This window comes from Chelonoidis abingdonii, chromosome 11, assembly GCF_003597395.2.
Source record: "Chelonoidis abingdonii isolate Lonesome George chromosome 11, CheloAbing_2.0, whole genome shotgun sequence".
Lineage (NCBI taxonomy): Eukaryota > Metazoa > Chordata > Testudines > Testudinidae > Chelonoidis > Chelonoidis abingdonii.
Window position 1 is genome coordinate 37,467,038 of NC_133779.1, and position 19,428 is coordinate 37,486,465.

Genomic DNA, 19,428 nt, shown 5'->3' on the forward strand with positions numbered 1-19,428 from the left:
CTGGGGGAGGTAAAGCAGACTAGCACAAGAGCCTGATCCTGATCCGAAGGCCATTGAGAAGATCGGCAAGGACTTCTGAGCGGTTGCAGAGGGAGCTGTTCACATTGATGGGGCATTAAAAGCTGCCCCTGGCAACCTCAGAGACACCGAGTGATATTTTCATGCCTGGCTAAACTGGGTCAGCTCAAGGTCCATCTAGACCAGTGTCCTGTCTTCCAACAATAGTTAATGCCAGGTGCCCCAGAGGGAATGAACAGAACAGGTTATCATCTAGTGATCCATCCCCTCTCGCTCATTCCCAGCCTTTGGCAAACAGAATTTAAGTGATAAATTTGAGGCTCATTTTGTCTGTCTTCTGTGCCACTAGAGTCATGGCTTCAAGTTTTACTCTACAGCCATGAGGGCTAGAAATGTCTTTAAAAGCAAGCCAGCAAGCTGAAATTCTGATGCAATCCTCTGACTCCAGGAGCTGGAGCTTTAAGAGACATATCAATGTTGAGAGACTTGGCAGAGCCTTGTCCAACAACCCCTGCCCTCTCTCTGCCTGTCAGTCAATCGAGGAGGAGAGAAATTAGAAATGGAAGAGGCCGGTGGGGTCATCTTTTCCCTCTCTGCCAGATAGCATTGGGTTGTTCCCTAGAGCATCCCTTCTCTCCATTACTGACTAGGCCGTGCCCTGTTCACGCCTCAGAAACGGTCCCTCCATGGCTGGGATTCAGCCTCGCGGCATCGTTCTCCCAGCTCTACACTTCATCAGCTGTCCCTGCCACTTCCACCCGCACGCCCCACATCAAGCCTGAGCCCAACAGGAATGGCCTGCGAGGGCCTTCCACACCTTGCTCAAAGGCAACCAGGTCTTGGGACCTGGCATGGAGATGAGAAACTGGGGGGCGGGGGTGGGGAGAGAAGAAGAGGTTGCTGAGCTGTGAGGCTGAAATCTCTACTACCGCCTCATTTGTGCGAGGCCGTCCTCAATCCGCACAGGGATAACCCACCTCCCGTCAACGCCTGCCAGCAGGGCCCTGGAGAAAGCAGGCCACTAGCATGCCTCATCTGCACGGCTTGAACGTACAACTTGCTAGCCGCTCACGGCCTCCTGAGGGGACACATGGCAGCCACCGTCTCCAGGCACGTTCATGCAGGGAACGTGCAGCAAAGGAGACCCATCCTGGGAGTGGGATGGGTCTTGATCCCCCTTCACACACGCACACACACACAGCCTGGGATGGACACGCCGTTACCCCAGGGGAGCAGCCCACGCCCCTCACGGTGGCCTGATCCCTCCTCCCCAATGCCTCCCTGCCCATCCCCTCCCAGCAGGGCAGGATGGCGGCGGGGAGATGGAAGACGGGTTTATAAGAAGGGCAGCAGAGAGGTGAGTGGGAGCTCCCTCTCGCCCAGCAGCGTGTCCCGCTTGAGACTGCTGCCTTTGTTGACCACCTTGACCTTGAGGGCCATCTTCTTGACATTGCCGGCGCCCAGGCAGTCGAAGAAGAAGTCCTCGTTGAAGACCGGGTTGCGGCTGTTCTTGATGATGGTGCTGCGCTGCTTCTGCACCTTGCCCGGGTTGAGGCAGAGGGAGACGCAGCAGTTGATGGAGCGCGTGTCGCACAGCTTGTCAAACAGCTCCTCGGCCGCGATGACCCGCACCCGCAGCCGGGCATTGGTGGCGTCGTACTCGGCCGTGAGCCGCATGCTGCCGCCTTTGCTCAGCCGGATGGTGTGCTCCTTGTGCAGGCGGTCCGGCGAGTCCGGAGGCAGGAGGGACTGGGACAGGGCACCCCCCGCCGCCCCCGCCGGGGGCGTGGCGCACCGCATGCGCCGCTGCGAGCTGGGGCTGGTGTCGGCCGAGCTGTCGTCAGTGGAGAGGGAGCTGTTCCGGGCCACCGAGTGCTTGAGCTTGATGACCTTCGCCTGGCTGTCCTGGCTGAAGATTTTGAGCAAGGAGACGGAGCGGGAGAGCAGCGGCGAGCTGAAGGGCGAGGACTCGGCCGAGGAGCAGGTGTCGCTCTCCCCCCCGCTGAAGTAGCGGTAGGGGTTCATGAGGGACATGCTGATGTCGGAGGGGGTCAGGCGGGCGCTCTCTCCGTTCACCTTGCCCCCGCCGGCCACCGCCTTGCGCTGGGAGCTGGGCGAGGACGCCTGTGACTGGCACAGGCTGCCGTGCTCGCTGTGGAAGAGGGACTCCTTGCGCCGGGTGTGGGGGCTCTCCATGAGAGTGGCGAAGCCATAGGAGGTCTGGGCCTTGGGCACGTAGGGGAGGGACATGGCCGTCTGGGCCTGGGGGTCGGCGTTGGTGCTGAAGTCCTCCTCTGAGGCCCACTCGTCGGCGCTCTCGATCTGGATGATGTGCCGGCTGGCAGCCTTCAGCAGGTTCTTGCTCTCTGAGGCAGCCTTGACCGGCAGGCGGGGGCTGCGCGGGGACTTGCGGGCCGACAGGTTCTGCTCCGAGGCCGAAGTGCCGAGGTTGGGCTTGACTTTCCCCTCTGCCCCCTCGGCCTCGGGTGGCACCGTCGTGAGCTTGGGCGGGATGAAGAAATCCGGGATCTTATCGGGGGTCAGCACGTTGCTGTACAGGGGACCCTTGGCCTGCTTATCCCCTGAGTCGCCGGCTCGGGCGGCGCCATTCTCCACCGAGCCCCGGATCCTCTCCAAGAGCCACATGCTGCTGCTGCTTCTGGGGTGGAGGGGAGGGAGGAAGCCAAGGAGGGTGGAATGGCAGTTAGACCCCCCGTCACTCACCCTCTGGAAGATAAACAAGCCAAGCCCCAGGGGCTCATCATGCCCCGGGTCAGAAACAGAGTCCAGGGGGTAGGGGTCTGGAATGGCAAATAAATTGGGACCCTCCACCCTTTGGTGGGGCTCAGGAGGGATTGGAGCCTTACTATGGGGCTTAGGGGGGAATTAGGGCCCCACCTTTCTGTGGGGCTTGGGGGGAATTGGGGTCCTCACAATGGGGCTCAGTGGGGCTTGCCCCCCCTTCCACAGGGTCAGGGGGATTGGAGCCTTACTACGGGGCTTGGGGGGCAATTGGGCCCTTACTACAGGGCTTGGGGGAACTGGGGCTCCCACCTTTCTATGTGGCTTGGGGGGGAAATTGGGCCCTTACTATGGGTCGGGGGGGGGGAACTGGGGCTCCCACCCTTCTGTGGGGCTTGGGGGGAATTGGGGTACTCACAATGGGGCTTGGGAAAATTGGGGTTCTCACAATGGGGCTCAGTGGGGATTGCCCCCCTACCCTTCCACAGGGCCAGGGGGGGATTGGAGCCTTACTAAGGGGTTCAGAGGGATTGGGGGCCCGGATCTGTGAGGTGGCAGGGAGGGCATTGCCCCCTACCTGGGAGGTGTGGGAAGATCGGTGTATCTGCCCACCCTCCCTCGCTGCAGGGTGCTGGAGAGGGTTTGGGGGCTACTTCGTGCCCCTATTCACCCTCCCAACCAAGTGGAGCTGTCTGGAGCCAGTGGCTCCCAGCCCGCCTGAGTCACTCGCCCAGCCCTGCAGGGTCCAGCAGCCAACACCCCCCTGAGCTCTGCAAACACTTCGCGGGCTACAGAGTCTGCTCCGGGGGAGGGGGTCCCCCCCAATCTGATCTGGATTTGAAATCACCCCCTCCCCTCCATTAGCGCTCTCGGCGCCGCCTGACACCCCGGGGCCACCAGCCCCCGCCGCCGCTCGCCTCGGGCCCCGGCTCCCGGGAATGTCTGGCGCCCCCCGGCCCCGGGCCGGGCCAAGCCAGCCTCCGAAAACCGGTACCCACCGGCGGAGGGAAACAGACAGCAGCCGCGGCGCCCAGCGGCCACGGGGGCGGGCGGAGCGGGTCCCGGAGCCCACCAGGGGCCCTGGGGGCCACTTGCCAGCCGCTGCCCCCTCCAGGGGCGCCCGGGGCACGAAGCGCCTGGGATCGCCCCCGCTCCCACGGCCCCGCTTTGGGGCCAGCTAGGGCGCACCGGCTGCGTCCTCGCCAAGTGGCCGGTGACCTCCCGGAGGAGACGAGGCATTTCAGCGCACGCCGGCCGGTCGCCGAGGGGCCAGCCTGGGCCAGGAGTCCCCGCTCCCCCTCCCTGCAGCCATGCCCCCCCCGCCGCTCCACAAGGGGCAGGAAGTTTTCAGGCGGGCACCTGTGGCTGGCGTCCCGCGGGCGCAGGGGGCTGCAGGCCGCTCCGTGCCAGCCCCAGCCCAGCCTCCAACTAACTTCTTGGGGCTGCGGGGGGAGGCAGGACGGTTCCCCTGCTAACCCTCCAGTCCCGCATGCTACGTAGGAAAGAGACCCCGCGCAATTACGCCATCTGGGTTTTGCTAGGCTGGTCCGCATTGAGGGGCCCCAGGCGCGCCCCAGACCTGCGAGCGGTGAACCCCAGATAGGGGGGACGGGGCGCCCCCCAGCCCGGCACGCAGACACCCCAGCTGCCTACCTGCCGGCGGGGAATGCGCAAGCAAAGCCGGAGGGGGGAAGGCAGCAGGTCCGCGGCTGGCTCGGGGCTGGGAATGAGGTGCCCAAGCCCCGCCGCTTCCTTTTATACCCGCTCTCCTGCCACAATTCATTCATTACGGGTGCCAGAAACCTCCTCAACACAGACCTCAGCAGCCGAGCCGTATTCCTCCTAACACAGCTGCCCCCGGCTTTTTAGGCTGCTCCTGCGCCTCGCCACGCGCTACAGAGCGCAGCTGGCATTCGGCTGGCACCGATCTCCTCGCTCCCGCTGGCTGCACACAATGGACCTGCTGGGGAGGCTACAGGAGAGACACCACCTTAAACACAACGGGTGCCAGTGGCCGCTGCTGCCTCGCCTGCTTTTCCTTCTCCTGCAGCTTTCCCCAGAGCCTGGGAGATGGGGAGAGTCGGTTCCTAAGGGCCAGGCGAGGTATTGGGGCTAAGCAGATCTCTTGCTGCTGGCTTAGGAAAGAATTTGGTGGGACCCTTCTCCTCTATGTGTGCCAGGTGCCTGAAGGGAGTCTCACCTTCCCCTGATGCACCAGGTGTGGGCCGCCATCTGAGGTCAGATACAGAACTTGCCCACCCAGGGATCCCGTCCAAGCCTAGCTCATTTCCGTCCCCGTGCCCCATTCTCTTTCAGGCGGGTAGGACACCAGGGGCGCTGGATTTGCAGCGGTGCAGACCAGACGGAGTCAGGCCCCAGCGATCTAGCAGCACTCAGGGCTGCCCAAAGCAGGTTTGGGCCCTGGTGAAATAAATTTGGGGGCCCCCCAGCAAGGGCAGACCAGCTAAACAGAGCTAAACAGGGCCAATGAAGCCAGGTCCCAGGCCCCCTTCCAAACTGCTGGGCCCCAGCAATTTGTACTGGCTTCCCCTGCTCTCCTCAGCCCTGGCAGGCTCTGAAGAAGTGAGCAGAAAGATGACAGCACAGCACAGGTTTAGGAGTCAGGGACTCCTGGGTTCCATTCCCAGCTCTGCTAGTGGCTCCCTGTGTGACGTCGGTTAAGTCACTTACCTTCCCTGTGCTTCATTTTCCCCATCTGCAAAATGGGGTTAATAAATCCTATCTTCCTCATCGCAGGTATTGGAGGCTTTTGCAGAGTTCCTCCCCCTTCCTTTCCGAATTCCTAGTCGTGCTGGGACACCCTGGTCCTTTTAGACATGCAGAATAGACAGACGAGACAGGATTCGCCTTCCGGGGATTCAATTAGGAGTCTCAGGAGCAGATCTGGAGATAGGCATGCCAGGCCCAGGGCCCTGGAGTCTGCAGTCTGTATCTAAACACCACTTAGCCAAATGGTGCCACTGAATTCAATGGGCCCCCTAGCTCAGTAAGTACTAATGAATGTAAGGGCTCTGTTAAAGCAGCACCTGAAAACCCCCGCTGCCCCCTGCTTGCCATGCACCGAAACCGAGACATCCAAAGCGGCTCTGGCACGCACCGTAGGGAAGGGTGCTCCATGGGAGGGAAGTGTAATATCCCCCTCCAAGCACTTCAGCTTATCAGAGTGCTTCACAAAAGTCAATAGTCCTCCAAGGACCAGGCATCAAAGCTCAAGTACTCGCAGAGTGTAAGTGGTTTCATACTGTAGATGGCAGAACAGGGTGGGAAAAAAGACTGTGCAACCTGTGATACATTTCGCTAATGTCCGGCAAGAATCACCCTGTGAGGGGACAGGTGTCAGCTGGTGTTGGGAGGGCAGGGGATCTCGATGGGTTCACTGGGGTAAACACCACACGGATCCTTTGTGTTTCACTATGGAATAAGAGCACAAAGAGCAGGGCTTTGCATGTCTTTTTCAATCAAGATAATCGATGTAACGCTGATAAAAATGGACCAAATCTACCATCCTGGAGAGGGAAGGTCTTGGAACAGCTGGGGCAGTATCATAGCAAGATGCCTGCCCATGCTGCAAGGTGGAGAGCCTCTCGAGGGCTGCAAGGAACATGCCACTCACACCTTGGCCTCGCCATGGAGGCTGCCAATCGTAGGCAGGGTTGGGTGACGTCCACTAGCAAATGGATCGAGGCCCAGCAAACTCATTTCACGTAGACCAGCTCGTATCACTTACTGCTTGCAAACTGGGCTAACACGGATAGTGCAGACAGGGCCTGGGCTGCATTATGGAAGAGTACGTCTTCTTCTGGCAGACCGGCTGCTGGATGAGACGGCCCATGGATAACACCAATTTTCAAAACAGGTTCCAAAAGTGATCTTAGCAATTTGTCATGACTGGGAGTGGGCAGACGCTACCAGGAGGTCAGTGTCCAAGGTAGGCCAGAGGGCAAAATGCAAGTGGAGTGTCAGGAGTTAGGCAAGGTCGGGTTACCAGGAGAACAGAAGCAAGAGACAACTTGAGAGCAGAACCAGGCCTGCTCAGGATACCAGGAAATCACACCACAGGAGCAGGAAGCACAAGGCACACGGCCCTGACCAAGGTGGATTCCAGTTGCATGTACAACTTCCTCTTCACGTGCTGGGTTTAAAGAGGGGCTGCAAGCCAATCAGGGGCCCCAGTGTTCGGCCAATCAGCTCCCAGGACTGGGCTCCCAGGACTGGGCTATTCAGACAATTGTTAGCAGGTCTCTGGGTGGCAGGATGAAACCTACTAGTTCCAAAGAGCCCTGTGGACCAGCATTGAGCCCTATGGTCCCTGACCTAATTACAGGCCAATGAGCCTAACTTAGTACCAAGCAAACTGATAGTAAAGATCAGACCCCGAGATGAAGAGTCAACGGGGCTTTTGTAAAGGGAAAATTTGCCTCACCAATATAGAAGAATTCTTTGAGGGTGTCAACAAGTATGTGAACAAGGGTTATCCAGTGGATGTAGTGTACTTGGACTTTCAGAAAGCCTTTGGCAAGGCCCCACACCAAAGGCAAGAGCTTAAGCAAAGTGAGCAGTCATGGGATAGAGCAGTCATGGGATAAGAGGGAAGGTCCTCTCAAGGATCAGTAACTGCTTAAAAGACAGGAAGCAAAGGGGAGGAATCAGGGGTCAGTTTTCACAACGGACGGTGGTAAAGAGGGGGGTCTCCCAAGGATCTGCGCTGTTCAACGTATTCATAAATGATCTGGAAAAGCAGGTGAACGGTGAGGTTGCAAAGTTTGCAGATGATACTAAATCACTCAAAAACAGTTACGTCCAAAGCTGACTGCAAAGGGTTCCAAAGGGACCTCACAAAACTGGGTGAGCGGGCAACAAAATGGCAGAGGAAATTCATTATTGATAAATGCAAAGTAATGGACATTGGAAAAAATAATCCCAACTATACATATAAAATCATGGGGTCTGAATTAGCTGTTACCGCTCAGGAGAGAGATCTTGGAGTCATCATGGATCGTTTTCTGAAAACATCTGCTCAGTGGCAGTCGAAAAAGCGAACAGAATGTTAGGAACCATTAGGAAAGAGATTGATAATCAGATAGAAAATATCCTAATGCTGCTATATAAATCCATGGCACGGCCACTCCTTCAATACTGTGTGCAGATCTGATCACCCCATCTTCAAAAGGGAAAGGTACAGAGAAGGGCAACAAAAATGAATAGGGAAATGGAACAGCTTCTGTATGGGGAGAGATTATAACGATTGAGATTGTTCATCTTAGAAAAGAGTTAACTAGAGGGAGATATGCTAAAGGTGTAAAATCATGAATGGCTGGAGAAAGTCAGTACAACACAACACAAGAACCAGGTGTCATGCAAAGAAATGAATACACAGCAGGTTTAAAACAAACATCAGGAAGTATTTCTTCACACAGCGCACAATCAACCTGTGGAACTCCTTGCCAGAGGATGTTGTGAAGGCCAAGACTATAAGAGGGTTCAAAAAAGAACTAGATAAGTTCCTGGGGAATAGGTCATCAATGGCTATAAGCCTAGGTGGGTCAGGGACACAGGCCCGTGTTCAGGGTGTTGTTAAGCCTCACTGCCAGAAGCTGGGACTGGATGATGGGAATGGCCCTGTTCTGTTCATTCCCTCTGAAGCACCGATAGGACACTGGGCTAGATAGGCCATTGGCCTGACTCAGTATGGCCATTCTTCTGCTCTTATGTCTAATACAGAAGGGAAAATCCTGTGTTCTTGTGCTGAATCAGCCATGAGTTGTTCTCTGCTTCCTCCAGTCTATTCAATATATTGCATTAGGTCAGGGATACCGTAATTACTCCTCTCCTTGCAGCAGCATGGCTGAAGGGTGCATTTTATCATCCACACCTTGGGTAGAGGTAGATTCAGGCTAAACATGGGCTGGATGAGTCAACAGAATCCTCCCCATAAATCTCTCGGAGCTACCAGGCCAGCCTTCCATTCTCCTTTCTAGCCTGCCAGCAGGCTGCAATGTGCAAGATGGACGGGACCAGGGACCCAGGCCTGTGAGGTGCTGAGCACCCCCTGCAATGTTCAGAGCTCCCCTTGAAGCCTCCAAAAATGGAAGGCATCGAACACCTTGCAGATCTGGGCTCCGAATCAGCCCATATGTGTCGGTGGATCAGGGTGAACCAAGGCTGTTCACATCTCTGAGGGACCCGGGGGCCTTAGATTACACCCCACCCCTTATGAAACAAGTTTCCCCTCCCCCTTTATTCCCTGCACAGTTATTTTGATCGGTAAACAGCTCCCACACCCGCCTGCCCCCAACACCTCCTGAAAACAAGCCGCTCGCTCTAAAGAAGAACAAACTCGTGTGATGATTTATGAGGTGTCTTAGCACATTGTGCCGCATGACGGCGGAACAAGACTTAACGAGCCGCAGACCTTTAACACAAACAACAGGATGGGCTTCATGCTCTTTCTCCGGTGTCATGTGAAGATCCTTCGCCACCAGCTCTGCCTACTTGGCAGCCAGCAGCCAGGAGACATCTCTGGGTGAAGGATTCACTGAGAGACAGGTGCCATTATTTTGGCAAATAGTAAATTTCCTGGAAAATGCATTTTGGGGGCATTTAAACTGATCTGCGTAGTCAGCAACCGGTTTCAGCTGAAAAGAAATGGAAATGTTTTCCTGAAAAAGTGGAAACGCTACATTTCAGCCATTGCAAAATGTCCGTTTGTTTAGGGTCATAGCTAATTTTTGGTAGCAAGAAAGGGTGAAAACACCTCAAAAGACCCAAAGCTAATTGAACAGTTTTATTTTGGGCCTTTTGCCCCGGCCATACAGACAGTCGGTGGATCATTCGTGACCCCCCCGTCCCCCTTTCTGCGGCTCAATGTAGCCACACAGTCTGGTTTCCCAATGACCACAGAACCTCCGAGTTGCGAACACCGGAGCGATGAACTGACCGCTCAACCACACACCTCATTTGGAACCGGAAGTACACAAGCAAGCAGCAGCAGAGACACACACAAAAAATGCAACTACCGTGTTAAACATAAACTACTTAAGCTGAAGCAGCATTTTTCCTCTGCATAGTAAAGTTTCAACGCTGTATTCAGTCAACGTTCAGCTGTAAACTTTTAAAAGAACAACCACAAAGTTTTGTTCAGAGTTACAGACAACCTAAGGCTGAGGTTCTACCGCTGTTTGTTCAGCACTGCTTTGCAGGTGTGTGTGATTGGGGGGGTGACCACACACTGCGGAGTCCAGCATGGTGGGGAAGGATATGAGAGGAGGGGTTGCTGTGGCCAGATGGGTGGGCCTCAGGCAGGCAAGCTGGAGATATCATGGAAATGCTGCATGAAGGCTGGGGGACAGAGAGCCCCCTAAAAGCTAAGCAGAGCCAGCCCTGGACTCTACTGCAGGCAGTACGGTAGAGAGCGGCTGGAGGGGAGGGGAGAAAGGGGCGGATCAGGAGGGGAGGGGAGGCCAAGGGAAAGAGGGACAATTAACAAAAGGCTGCGGTTTGCCTTTTCTCAGCCTGTGCAGGGAAGAAGGTAAATAAAGCTCAGAAATGGTTGAGTTCCCCTAAGATAAACAAAGAGCATTGGACATGGTCCAGCCTTGCCCATCTCCACAGCCAGTGCAGAGCCAGCAGTCAATGGGGCACAGAGCGGGCATAGCTCCCAAAGAAACTGACCTCCAGCTCTCTGGGTGATGAGCGTGCCAGGCCTCAGCTCCCCGCTAAGGAAAGGGGGGATCGAGTGAAAGCGGGTGGCCAGGAGGCAGGAGGCTGGCTACAGATTATGAGTTAAAGGTATAGCCAAGCCAGTGGGTGGGGAATGGGGAACACCAGGAACTGAGCGTGCCAGTTCTCAGCAAGGGAAGCTGCAGGCAGATGTCCACAGTCAACTCTGGCAGAGTTGGGGAGATGTGTTTGTAGACAGAGACTCACAACAGAAATGGGAGCAGGAGGGTTCTTGGAAGCCCCTCTGGCTCCATGCACTGAGTGTGTCAATTCTCAGCTGGAGGAGGGACTCAGAACGAGCTGCACACCAGATTCCATCTCTTTCTCTCCTAGCCAACCTGCGCTGGAGGCACTGCCAGGAAACAAAGGTTTGAAGAGGAATCCTTTCTCTCCTGCCTCTTAACATCTCTCAGACCTCTAGAGAATCTCTCCTGAGTGGAATTAAAAAGAACAATTACCCAAGGGTCTCTTTCTTTCACTCGCTTCTGGTGCCTTTTCTTTGCACTGATCCGTGTGCTGCCTGCTTAGGCACCGGTATTAGTAGTGGGGAAGCTATTTCTGTGCCTAGGAAATGGCAAATTCTATTTAACTTGCCATTGTTCCCAGCACAATAACAAAGGGAAGCTGTGCGAGAACAAAGTAGCAGGGTAAATAGAAATAGGGAGATGCAGAGCCTTGCCATCCCCTGCTCGGCACAGGCGTGGGAGCTGGGGAGCTCTGACATAGGGGGGCGGGGGTTAGCGAGTCCAAGCTCCGCTCTGCTTTTCCACCAGCTTGCTAAGCTCTCTGGACAGAGCCACAGAATGTTTATCGAGGATGGCTGACCCCTGGGAGGCCTGTCAGTGGTTTGGAGACGTGGGCCCGGCACCCCCGTTCATGTGCCCATCTCTTGGAGGGCAGCGCCTGGGATGTAGATATCTAAGGGGCAGATCACTCACTAAGACCACAGATGCATGGGGGAGGAACAGGGCCACCAAGATCTGAGCACCCCCCTCGGCTGACAGCATGCAAGGGCAGTGGCTATTGGCCAGTCAAGACGCACCCTGTGGATTGCAAGTGGGACGAGAAACTGCCTTGCTAACTAGGCTGGGCTGCATACCCCTCACAGGTAATGAAAGAGTTAACTAGGGACAGAGCAATCAGGGCCCCTGGCTGCACTGGCAAGTGGGGCAGGCCCCTCTGAAGATGAAGCCCAGCTAGGTGGTGAGCCTAAGAAAAGGGAGCCCAGATGAGGAGGCTGCAGGGAGAGAGGGGAAGAACGCTAGGTCCTTCTCACTTGCTAAGGACGGGAGGAAAGGCCTGGAGAGAGGCAGAGGTGCAGCAAGTCTGGGAAAGGCCCTGATGGAAGACCAAGGTAGGACGAAATCCAGGGAGCAGTGAGGAATCAAGGGAGCAAAGCTTAGCTGCTCACGGCAGGGTCCCTGGGCTGGAACCCAGATGAGGGGAAGGATCTGGGTTTCCCTGCTGAGTCTGGAGCTGGGCCTCCATACAGAAAACCCTAGGAGTGAGACCTCGCACAAGAGCGAGGGGACGTCCTGCAGAGCCTGAGAAGCGGGTAGGGAGCCTGGGTAGCAGGTACAGAATTATGTTGATCTGATTTTAGTTTACTGGACTGTTTGCCCAGGAAGGGGCAGGAGAGAATGTGAACTGGCTGGAGAGCAAGGTCATTCTGAGAAGATGCTGGGCTGGAGAGGCTGTTGGTGGGACCACCAGCGGGAAGAGCCTGCTACTTCACTGCCAGCCATGAGGAGGCGCAACAGCAAGTAACTCCTCTCCCATAACACTCCAGGACGGATCTGAATTTGGTGTCACGCAGTCCGGCTGATGTAGTGCTCCGAGCCACTAAGGGATCTGGGTTGTGCTGCTCTCTAGGGGACCACATGTCTGGTACACCTACATGGCACCGCTGTGATTGCCCATTCTTTGCATTCACGGATAAGGGGAGGTCTTTGGACCCGTACAGAGTGCTGGAGTTTAAACCACACACCGCCTGGGTGCAGTGCTCTGTCCTATCTGGTGGCACCGAGATCACGTAGAGATTCATGAGTCTGCTACAGCCTTGGTTAAGAGCCATGTGACCTTTAGCTCATGCAGCAGTGGCTCATACACTAAGCTCCAGAGATCCCAGGTTCAATCCTAGTGGGTTCTGTCAGACTAATAGCTGGGGCATATAAGACAACTTGTCCCCCAAACAACTCCTGGTCCTGGGAAGTTGCATGGAAATCCAGATGTCACAATGTCTCGCAGACGCAAGGTGGATGCTCCAGCTATGGTGACCAGACAGCAAGTGTGAAAAATCGGGACAGGGGGTGGGGAGTAATAGGAGCCTATATAAGAAAAAGACCCAAAAATCGGGACTGTCCCTATAAAATCGAGATATCTGGTCAGCCTAGCTCCAACAATGGCACGTGGTTGTGGAGTGATTCTCAAAGAGGGTGATGCTGTTGGGTGGCTGGAGCCTGACTAGCGTTAGGAACAGCCCTGGAGAACCAGCAAGACTGAGAGTCTGTCTTACAACCGCTAACTCCATGGATTAGAAATGGGAAAAATGCAATAACCTCAGTTAGTATCAGAACCCTGAATTCAGCCCTATTGTCATGTCTGGGGGTACTTACAAATCAAAGGGTGCCAGGTAATTATCCAACCAAGTAGCTGGAGTGCAGAAAACAGAATAGGAGAGTGAGTTGCTGGTAATTTGATTTTTACAGGTTCTTTTATTTAACTGAAAAATTCCCAGGTTTTACAAAGACAATTATTTGTTTTTTACTGATTTTTTTTTTTCCACCTCAACTTTGGACCACACAAGGACATGAAAACACTCAGGATGTTAAATTAATCCAATCCGTTACACCGGGTAGACCAGCGGTTCTCAAACTGTAGGTCGGGACCCCAAAGCGGGTCACAACCCCATTTTAGTAGAATTGCCAGGGCTAGCTTAGACTTGCTGAGGCCCAGGGCTGAAGCTGAAATCCGAGCCCCACCACTTGGGCCCAAAGCCTGAGGGCTTCTGCTCTGGATGGTGGGGCTTAGGTTACAGGCCCCCTGCCTGGGTCTGAAGGTGGGCTTCCGTTTTTTCCACTCCTCCTCACACAGGGCAGTGGGTTTGGGCTTTGGCCTCCCATCCTAGGCTGCGGGGCTCGGGTGGGCTCAGGCTTCAGTCCCCACTTTGGACTGCTGGGGTCATGCAGTAATTTTTGTTGTCAGACGGGGGTTGTGGAGCGATGAAGTTTGAAAATCCCTGAGCTAGACTAATTGATTAGTAACTTAAATACATCTAAGTGTGAACGTTACTCTGTTAAAGTAAGGCAGTGTAGTAGCAGATACACACATGCAAGCGTATGCATATGTGTACGTACCATCATGTGCCATTCATGAAATAAACCACAGCCATAAGCTGCTTGGATTTTCAGTACTCTGACTTTTCTCTATTTGCTGTTTTTTCTGTCCTCTCATCCTTCCGTATTAACCTCAGAAAACACAGCCATTATTTTTTTGCACTGATTCTCACCCATTTTTTAATATTTATAATAAGCTCAATAATTTCCTGGGAAACGTTCAACAAAAGAACAACCGACAATGAATAGCCTGGCTTACTGGCAATTCCATTTGTCAGTTCCTAGCCTTCCCCAACAGTACGGGAGTCGTGAACAGGCAGCATTCTGATACCACCTGCTGGTAGCCAGGCAGCAGTGAGCCCATAAGTCTCTGCCAGGTCACCCTCCCTCAGTTAGAACAACTTCAGAGCTCCAGAAGAAGGCTCGCAAGAGAAATGTTATTAAGCAGCTCATGACACAGAGGGGAGGAGAGCAAGATGATAAATGGGAAACTAGGACCAACAGATTTATCAGTAATTAACGTTCCCTTGTCCCTCTCTTTTCCCATCCCATAACATCAGCTTCTTGGATAGATTGTGGATGTAGCTAGCAGTATCTGCTGACGGGCAGTGCTATGTTACTGGCCACTAGCAGGGTCCTACAGCCAAAGGGGCAATCTGAGACGCAGAAAGGCCCTAGCAGGCAATGTCATATGACTTGTAGTGTTGCCTGTCCATGGTTTAATTATGAATCATGCAATATTTGGTGCTTTTCTTAAAGCCTCAGCTCCTGGAGTCCTGGGATGAGGTGAGACTCTCAGGCATTTTCTTTTTTAAAGACGACAATAGGCCTTGTTTTCAAGCTTTTCTTGGATGCTGCATAAACTACAACACTGGCAGACAAATTCAAAGGACCCCAAAGTTGAAATCTCATGATTTTTCAGCCAATCGCATGATGGGGGGGGGAACTCATGATTTCTGAACGTTTGGGGTTGACGATAGTAGGAGGGGGGGTGACAACCATGTCACCACCACCTTAATACCTTGGGCATGAAGAGGTGACTTCTGTAGCAAGCGACAAGATCAGAAGAAGGCAACTGGCCTGCTCATCAGCTCTGCTAATGCAGTCAAAGACTCAGCTAGCCAGGGTGACTTTAGCAGTAGCTTTGCCCTTGTGGTATCCATCAGAAAAGAGAGTTGCTTTGACTTTCTATGTTCTTGAGAAAGACAAAACTTGAGAACATGCCTTGCTGCCATCCCCCCAATGCAGCCTCTTGTCCTAGGAGGGATACCAGGTAACACTTCAGAGAGAGAGGAAGAACAGTGGGTTAATTCAGATGGCATTTGGGATTCAAAGATTCAAAGATTGTTAGGTGCTCAGATACTACGGTGATGGGCACCAAGCTATGCACCATAGATAGGTGGTTGTGTTGGGGGGTAAATAGATGGACAACAAAACTGAAGAGGAAGCTGGGGGGGCGTTGGGAAACAGCACTCTGGCCCAACTACGTGCTTATCAGCCTCTACCAACTCTCTGCTAAGTGTCACGGATGCAGTGTTGTTAGCCCAAGTCTGCAGTCAGCTTGAGATAATAGCTCTGAGAGGTGTGAACTGCCCCAGTCATCTCAGTGGGGTGTTAACTCTGAAATGATTCTGTTTAGTGTTATTAACCACTTAACGGCTGATCATTTTAGCCAAATTATACAGCTAATGTGCTTTGCCCATCATCCCAGATGGACTCTCATGCTTCCCCAGCTGTCAAAGACCCCCCAACATTCCCCGTATCCAGCATCTATGGTCTCTAGCTTCACTCCTTCCCCCTCCCTCCACAGGTACTTCTACCACACATCTATGGCCTGTCAGTACAAAAACCTCTGGCAGATCAAAAATGAAGATGTGCAGAGAGCATAAAATAAATTGAATTGAATAGCAAAGTACTCCCGAGGCTACTGCAACGATTGCATTATTCAGGTCCATGTTTAACTCCATAAAAGCCCCCATTTTTTTCATTGAATTAAGGCTGCCACAGGATTTCCTGTCTGTCTCATCAGGGGCGCTGCCGAATCCAGGGAAGCTGCTGAAGAATTTAGGTATATCTTTCCCTGAAAAATAGGGCTAAGTGATTCATAGATGGTGGCAACCACTATGATCATCTAGTCTGACCTACTGCACAACACGAAGGTAGCTAGTTTCCCTACGGTGTCATCAGAGTTTTCTTAAGTTATTTCATCAGCTTGTAGGGCCTGATCCAAAGCCTCCCTGGGGATCGGACCTTTAGTGCTTAAGGTACAGTGCTGGATCCTCATTGACGATGTAGGTGCCCTCACATGGGAACTACAGGGGCTAGAAAAACAGAGCCAGTTCATCCATTTCTGTAAAATAAAAAGCTGAGTCATAAATCCCCCAAATCCCTTTTCGGGACAAATAAAGAAATCTGCTTTATATCAAGCAGATCCTTAGTTCTCTGCTTCTCTGTCAGTTTCGCAACAGAGCAGCAAAACCCTGGCAGGTGTATGTCACGGTGTCATGGTTCCAGGCTTCAAACACACAGGCCACGCAGCTTCAGTGATGACCCCTGCAAAAAAAAAAAAAAAAATCAGACAGACCAGACCAGGATTGGACACTGGATTATTGAAATGCTACAAGTAAGAGGTTCTCTCTCCTGAGGTTTAAAGCGTGACTTGGCAGAGCTGAGAGATGCGTCTAAGCGACCACACTTGAAGGTGCTTCTTCGTCTCCAACATATCCCACCAACCCTCTTCATTACTCCTTCCCAAGCTGACATGGGTTACACCGACGGAAGCAGAATAACCCTGGCAGAGGCAGACTTATTGTTAAACAATTAATCCCTTTAAAAAAAAACCCTCTCTGAAGCATCGGATCACAGCATCCCTAGAAGTCGAAAGGTCTGTGCTGTGCAGACCCAGCGGTAATTGGTATAAGGCAGAGGCTTTCTTTCCAGCAGTGGCAGAAGAAAGTGCAGCTCTAGCAGCCTTTTCATGCCTCTGCTATAGAGGGACGATGCAATTATCTCTGCAGACGCATTACGATACTGCAAAAAATAGAACCCGCAATGGAAATGACTCGTCCCCGCTTGTATTCAGCGATCGGTGGAAAATTACCTGTTCGTTACGGGGTTTTAGTTAGTTAGTTGTTCATTGGCTTGTAACATCTAGGTCTGCTGAGCACTGGATGCCTGCCCAAAGGGTGTTTTATTGACTCCGCGTCCCCGGCCTGAGGGAATCCTCTCCCCACACATGGTAAAACAAAGCAAGGGGTTTCTTCAGAAGCAGCTTGCGATTCTGCATTCAGGTAGCTCTTGTTGTTATTATATTTGTATTAAAGGGAGTATTATTAGCCACCTTTGGTCAATGAGGAAGAGGCACAGAGAGATAAGTGACAGGGCCAAGGCCTTAAAGGGGGTCAGTAGCAGAGCCAGTCATAGCACTCAGCTCTCCTTCACTACATCCATCCTTCCTCTCATCAGCCGATCAACCTGGTGCTCCAAATGCTGCCTGCAGTTTGCAAAGAACTAGACCCAGGAGACTGGAAGCCAGGTCGAAAGCTTTGAAAATCAGGGCCTAAAAGTTCATCTGGACACAGCGATAGATGAAGTGGAGGGAGCGGGATTCAGACGTACTCACGTTGCTTTGGAAGCATGCCCCCAATTTTCCTAAACAGAGATCTGGCACTACCCGCTTGTAGGAGCGTTGGGCTGCGCAAGATCCACCAGACCTTTTCTGCCTCTGTTCATTTGAGCTTTGCTCCTTTTGTGGAGTCATTCTGCTTAGAAAAGAGCCTCAAGGTGGGCACCCCTGCTGGGTTTTCACTCCCATTTGAATGGGAGCGTTCATTAACTTGTGATGAGTGGCAGCTTTTAGTCTGCCAAAAAAGCAGGTGGGGGCTCAGGCGCCAGGCACTACACAATGAGAGGGAGAGAGACCCGGACTGGGAAGCACCTGGGTGGCAGATTTTGAACCCAGATCTCAGTAGTTCTCCCTCTCATTCCCCCCCAAGAAGGCAGCACGAGTAAAAATAACAGAGCTATAACATGCTGGAGGAGGAAGAAAGTAATTGGACGACAGGGCTTAGTGGGGGAACATCCTGACTCTGCCGCCAGCCAGGGACAGGGAAGTGCCACCCTGGGGGAGGTGCGGGCACCCCCTGGAGAGGCTCCACCTTGATCCAAGTGCCCTCTGAGATCCACAGGATGGGCACAGTACAGGCAGCGGCAGTGCAATCTTCCCCCTCCGCCCATGGATCCCCCCCACTCCTGGGGCAAGAGGGTGGATTGCTTCTCTGGCTCAACCATGCGCTGGGTGCTAGACCGAAGCTGCCATGGAGTGCCAGTAGCAATGTGGGGCATGGGCAGGTGGACTCAGCTGTAATAATGGTGCTGTGTGTTCAGCAGCAGAAGCATCTCCCAAGGGGAGGAGTAGATGCCACCTAAACTGAGTCATTTAAATCTAAACCAGATCTAGAGGCTGGATAATATATAGCAGGGACCAATCTTGCCTGCAAGCTCTGTGGTGCACGAATTGTTCTAGCACAATGGGGTCCCACTCCAGGCCCTGAGCTGCCACAATACAAACATTAACAAATGCACGGGACATGACCAAGCTCCCATTTCCCTGCCGATGGCCCGGAGCTAACTCCTTCCACCTTAGATCCAAACACTCTGACGTTGTCAATGGGGTTGCACGTCTGAGAATCTGATCCCGGGTAGGGGTCTGAAATCCACAGTGCTTCCCTACTCTCTGTCCTGGGCTGAGCTCAAACCCTGGATCCAGCTGCAGATGTCACAGCTGAGCTCTCTGTAATGGGTCCAAGCCTCCACCATAGGTCTAGGCACTCCCAGATCCAGTGAGAATCCAGAATCCAAACCTGGATCCCAGCTCAGGGGGGCTCCCTCTTAATTTCAATGATGCCCAGCGTGGATCACAGGATCAAGGAGGCAAGGACTAGGTGCTGGGATCAATCTGCCAGAAACCCCTTTAGAAATCAGGTGCTCGGGAGCGGGTGGGGGGGGAGGGCAGCGGAATTCCAGAGGGCGTTAAAAAACAAAGTGTCTGCTTGGCTAGGTTGTCTGGAGGACCCAGCACGTAAAACCCGTGTATTGCGTGTACCCCGCGGTGCCTGATCTCCCCGGGGCATATGAGTCTCCTACAGCCCCCACTGGGGCAGCTTGGATCGTTAGTTCACGCTGTAGCTGCTCATGCCTTTAGTTCTGGAGGACCCCAGTTCAATCCCTGGTAGGGCTGCCTTGAGGGATGCGGCTCCCAAGCCCCTGTTGGCAATGAGGCCAAGGACAGAATGGGCCATAGGGACCAACCACTCGGGAGCTTATGCTGCCAATAGGTAACTTCAGTGTCTGGACCAGGTGGAGGATCATGGGATAGTATGTGAAAGTTGCCCCACGGTGGCACAGGAGCCAGGGGTGACCAGTCATGGCCTGCTTTCACCTGAGCAGCTGTTTGCACCGAGCACCAGCTGTCCCACACCAGAGCGGAGGCAGATGGCTCTGTTCATCTCCTCCCCCAGGGCGCATGCTGCGCCGGGGCCTGTCAAGCAGAGGCAAGATCACACTCAGGCCATTTGATCATTTCCACATTTAA

The 19,428-nt window shown here is 53.6% G+C and overlaps 2 protein-coding genes across 2 annotated transcripts in view; both read right to left on the reverse strand.

Moving 5' to 3' along the window:
* The window catches only part of RNF126 (ring finger protein 126), a 395,779-nt gene that overhangs the window by 66,910 nt on the left and 309,441 nt on the right, over nt 1-19,428 (reverse strand). The window lies entirely within an intron of this gene.
* On the reverse strand, nt 1,205-4,478 carry C2CD4C (C2 calcium dependent domain containing 4C). Its single transcript, XM_032781783.2, has 2 exons — nt 4,414-4,478; nt 1,205-2,745 (listed from the first exon to the last, which is right to left on the reverse strand). Exon 2 carries the CDS (start codon nt 2,662-2,664, stop codon nt 1,354-1,356), a length of 1,311 nt encoding a protein of 436 aa, XP_032637674.1. The 5' UTR covers nt 2,665-2,745; nt 4,414-4,478; the 3' UTR covers nt 1,205-1,353.

Bases quoted from the DNA above. Each gene is read 5' to 3' on its own strand.
- C2CD4C (XM_032781783.2), bottom strand. From the start codon at position 2,664: ATGTGGCTCTTGGAGAGGATCCGGGGCTCGGTGGAGAATGGCGCCGCC.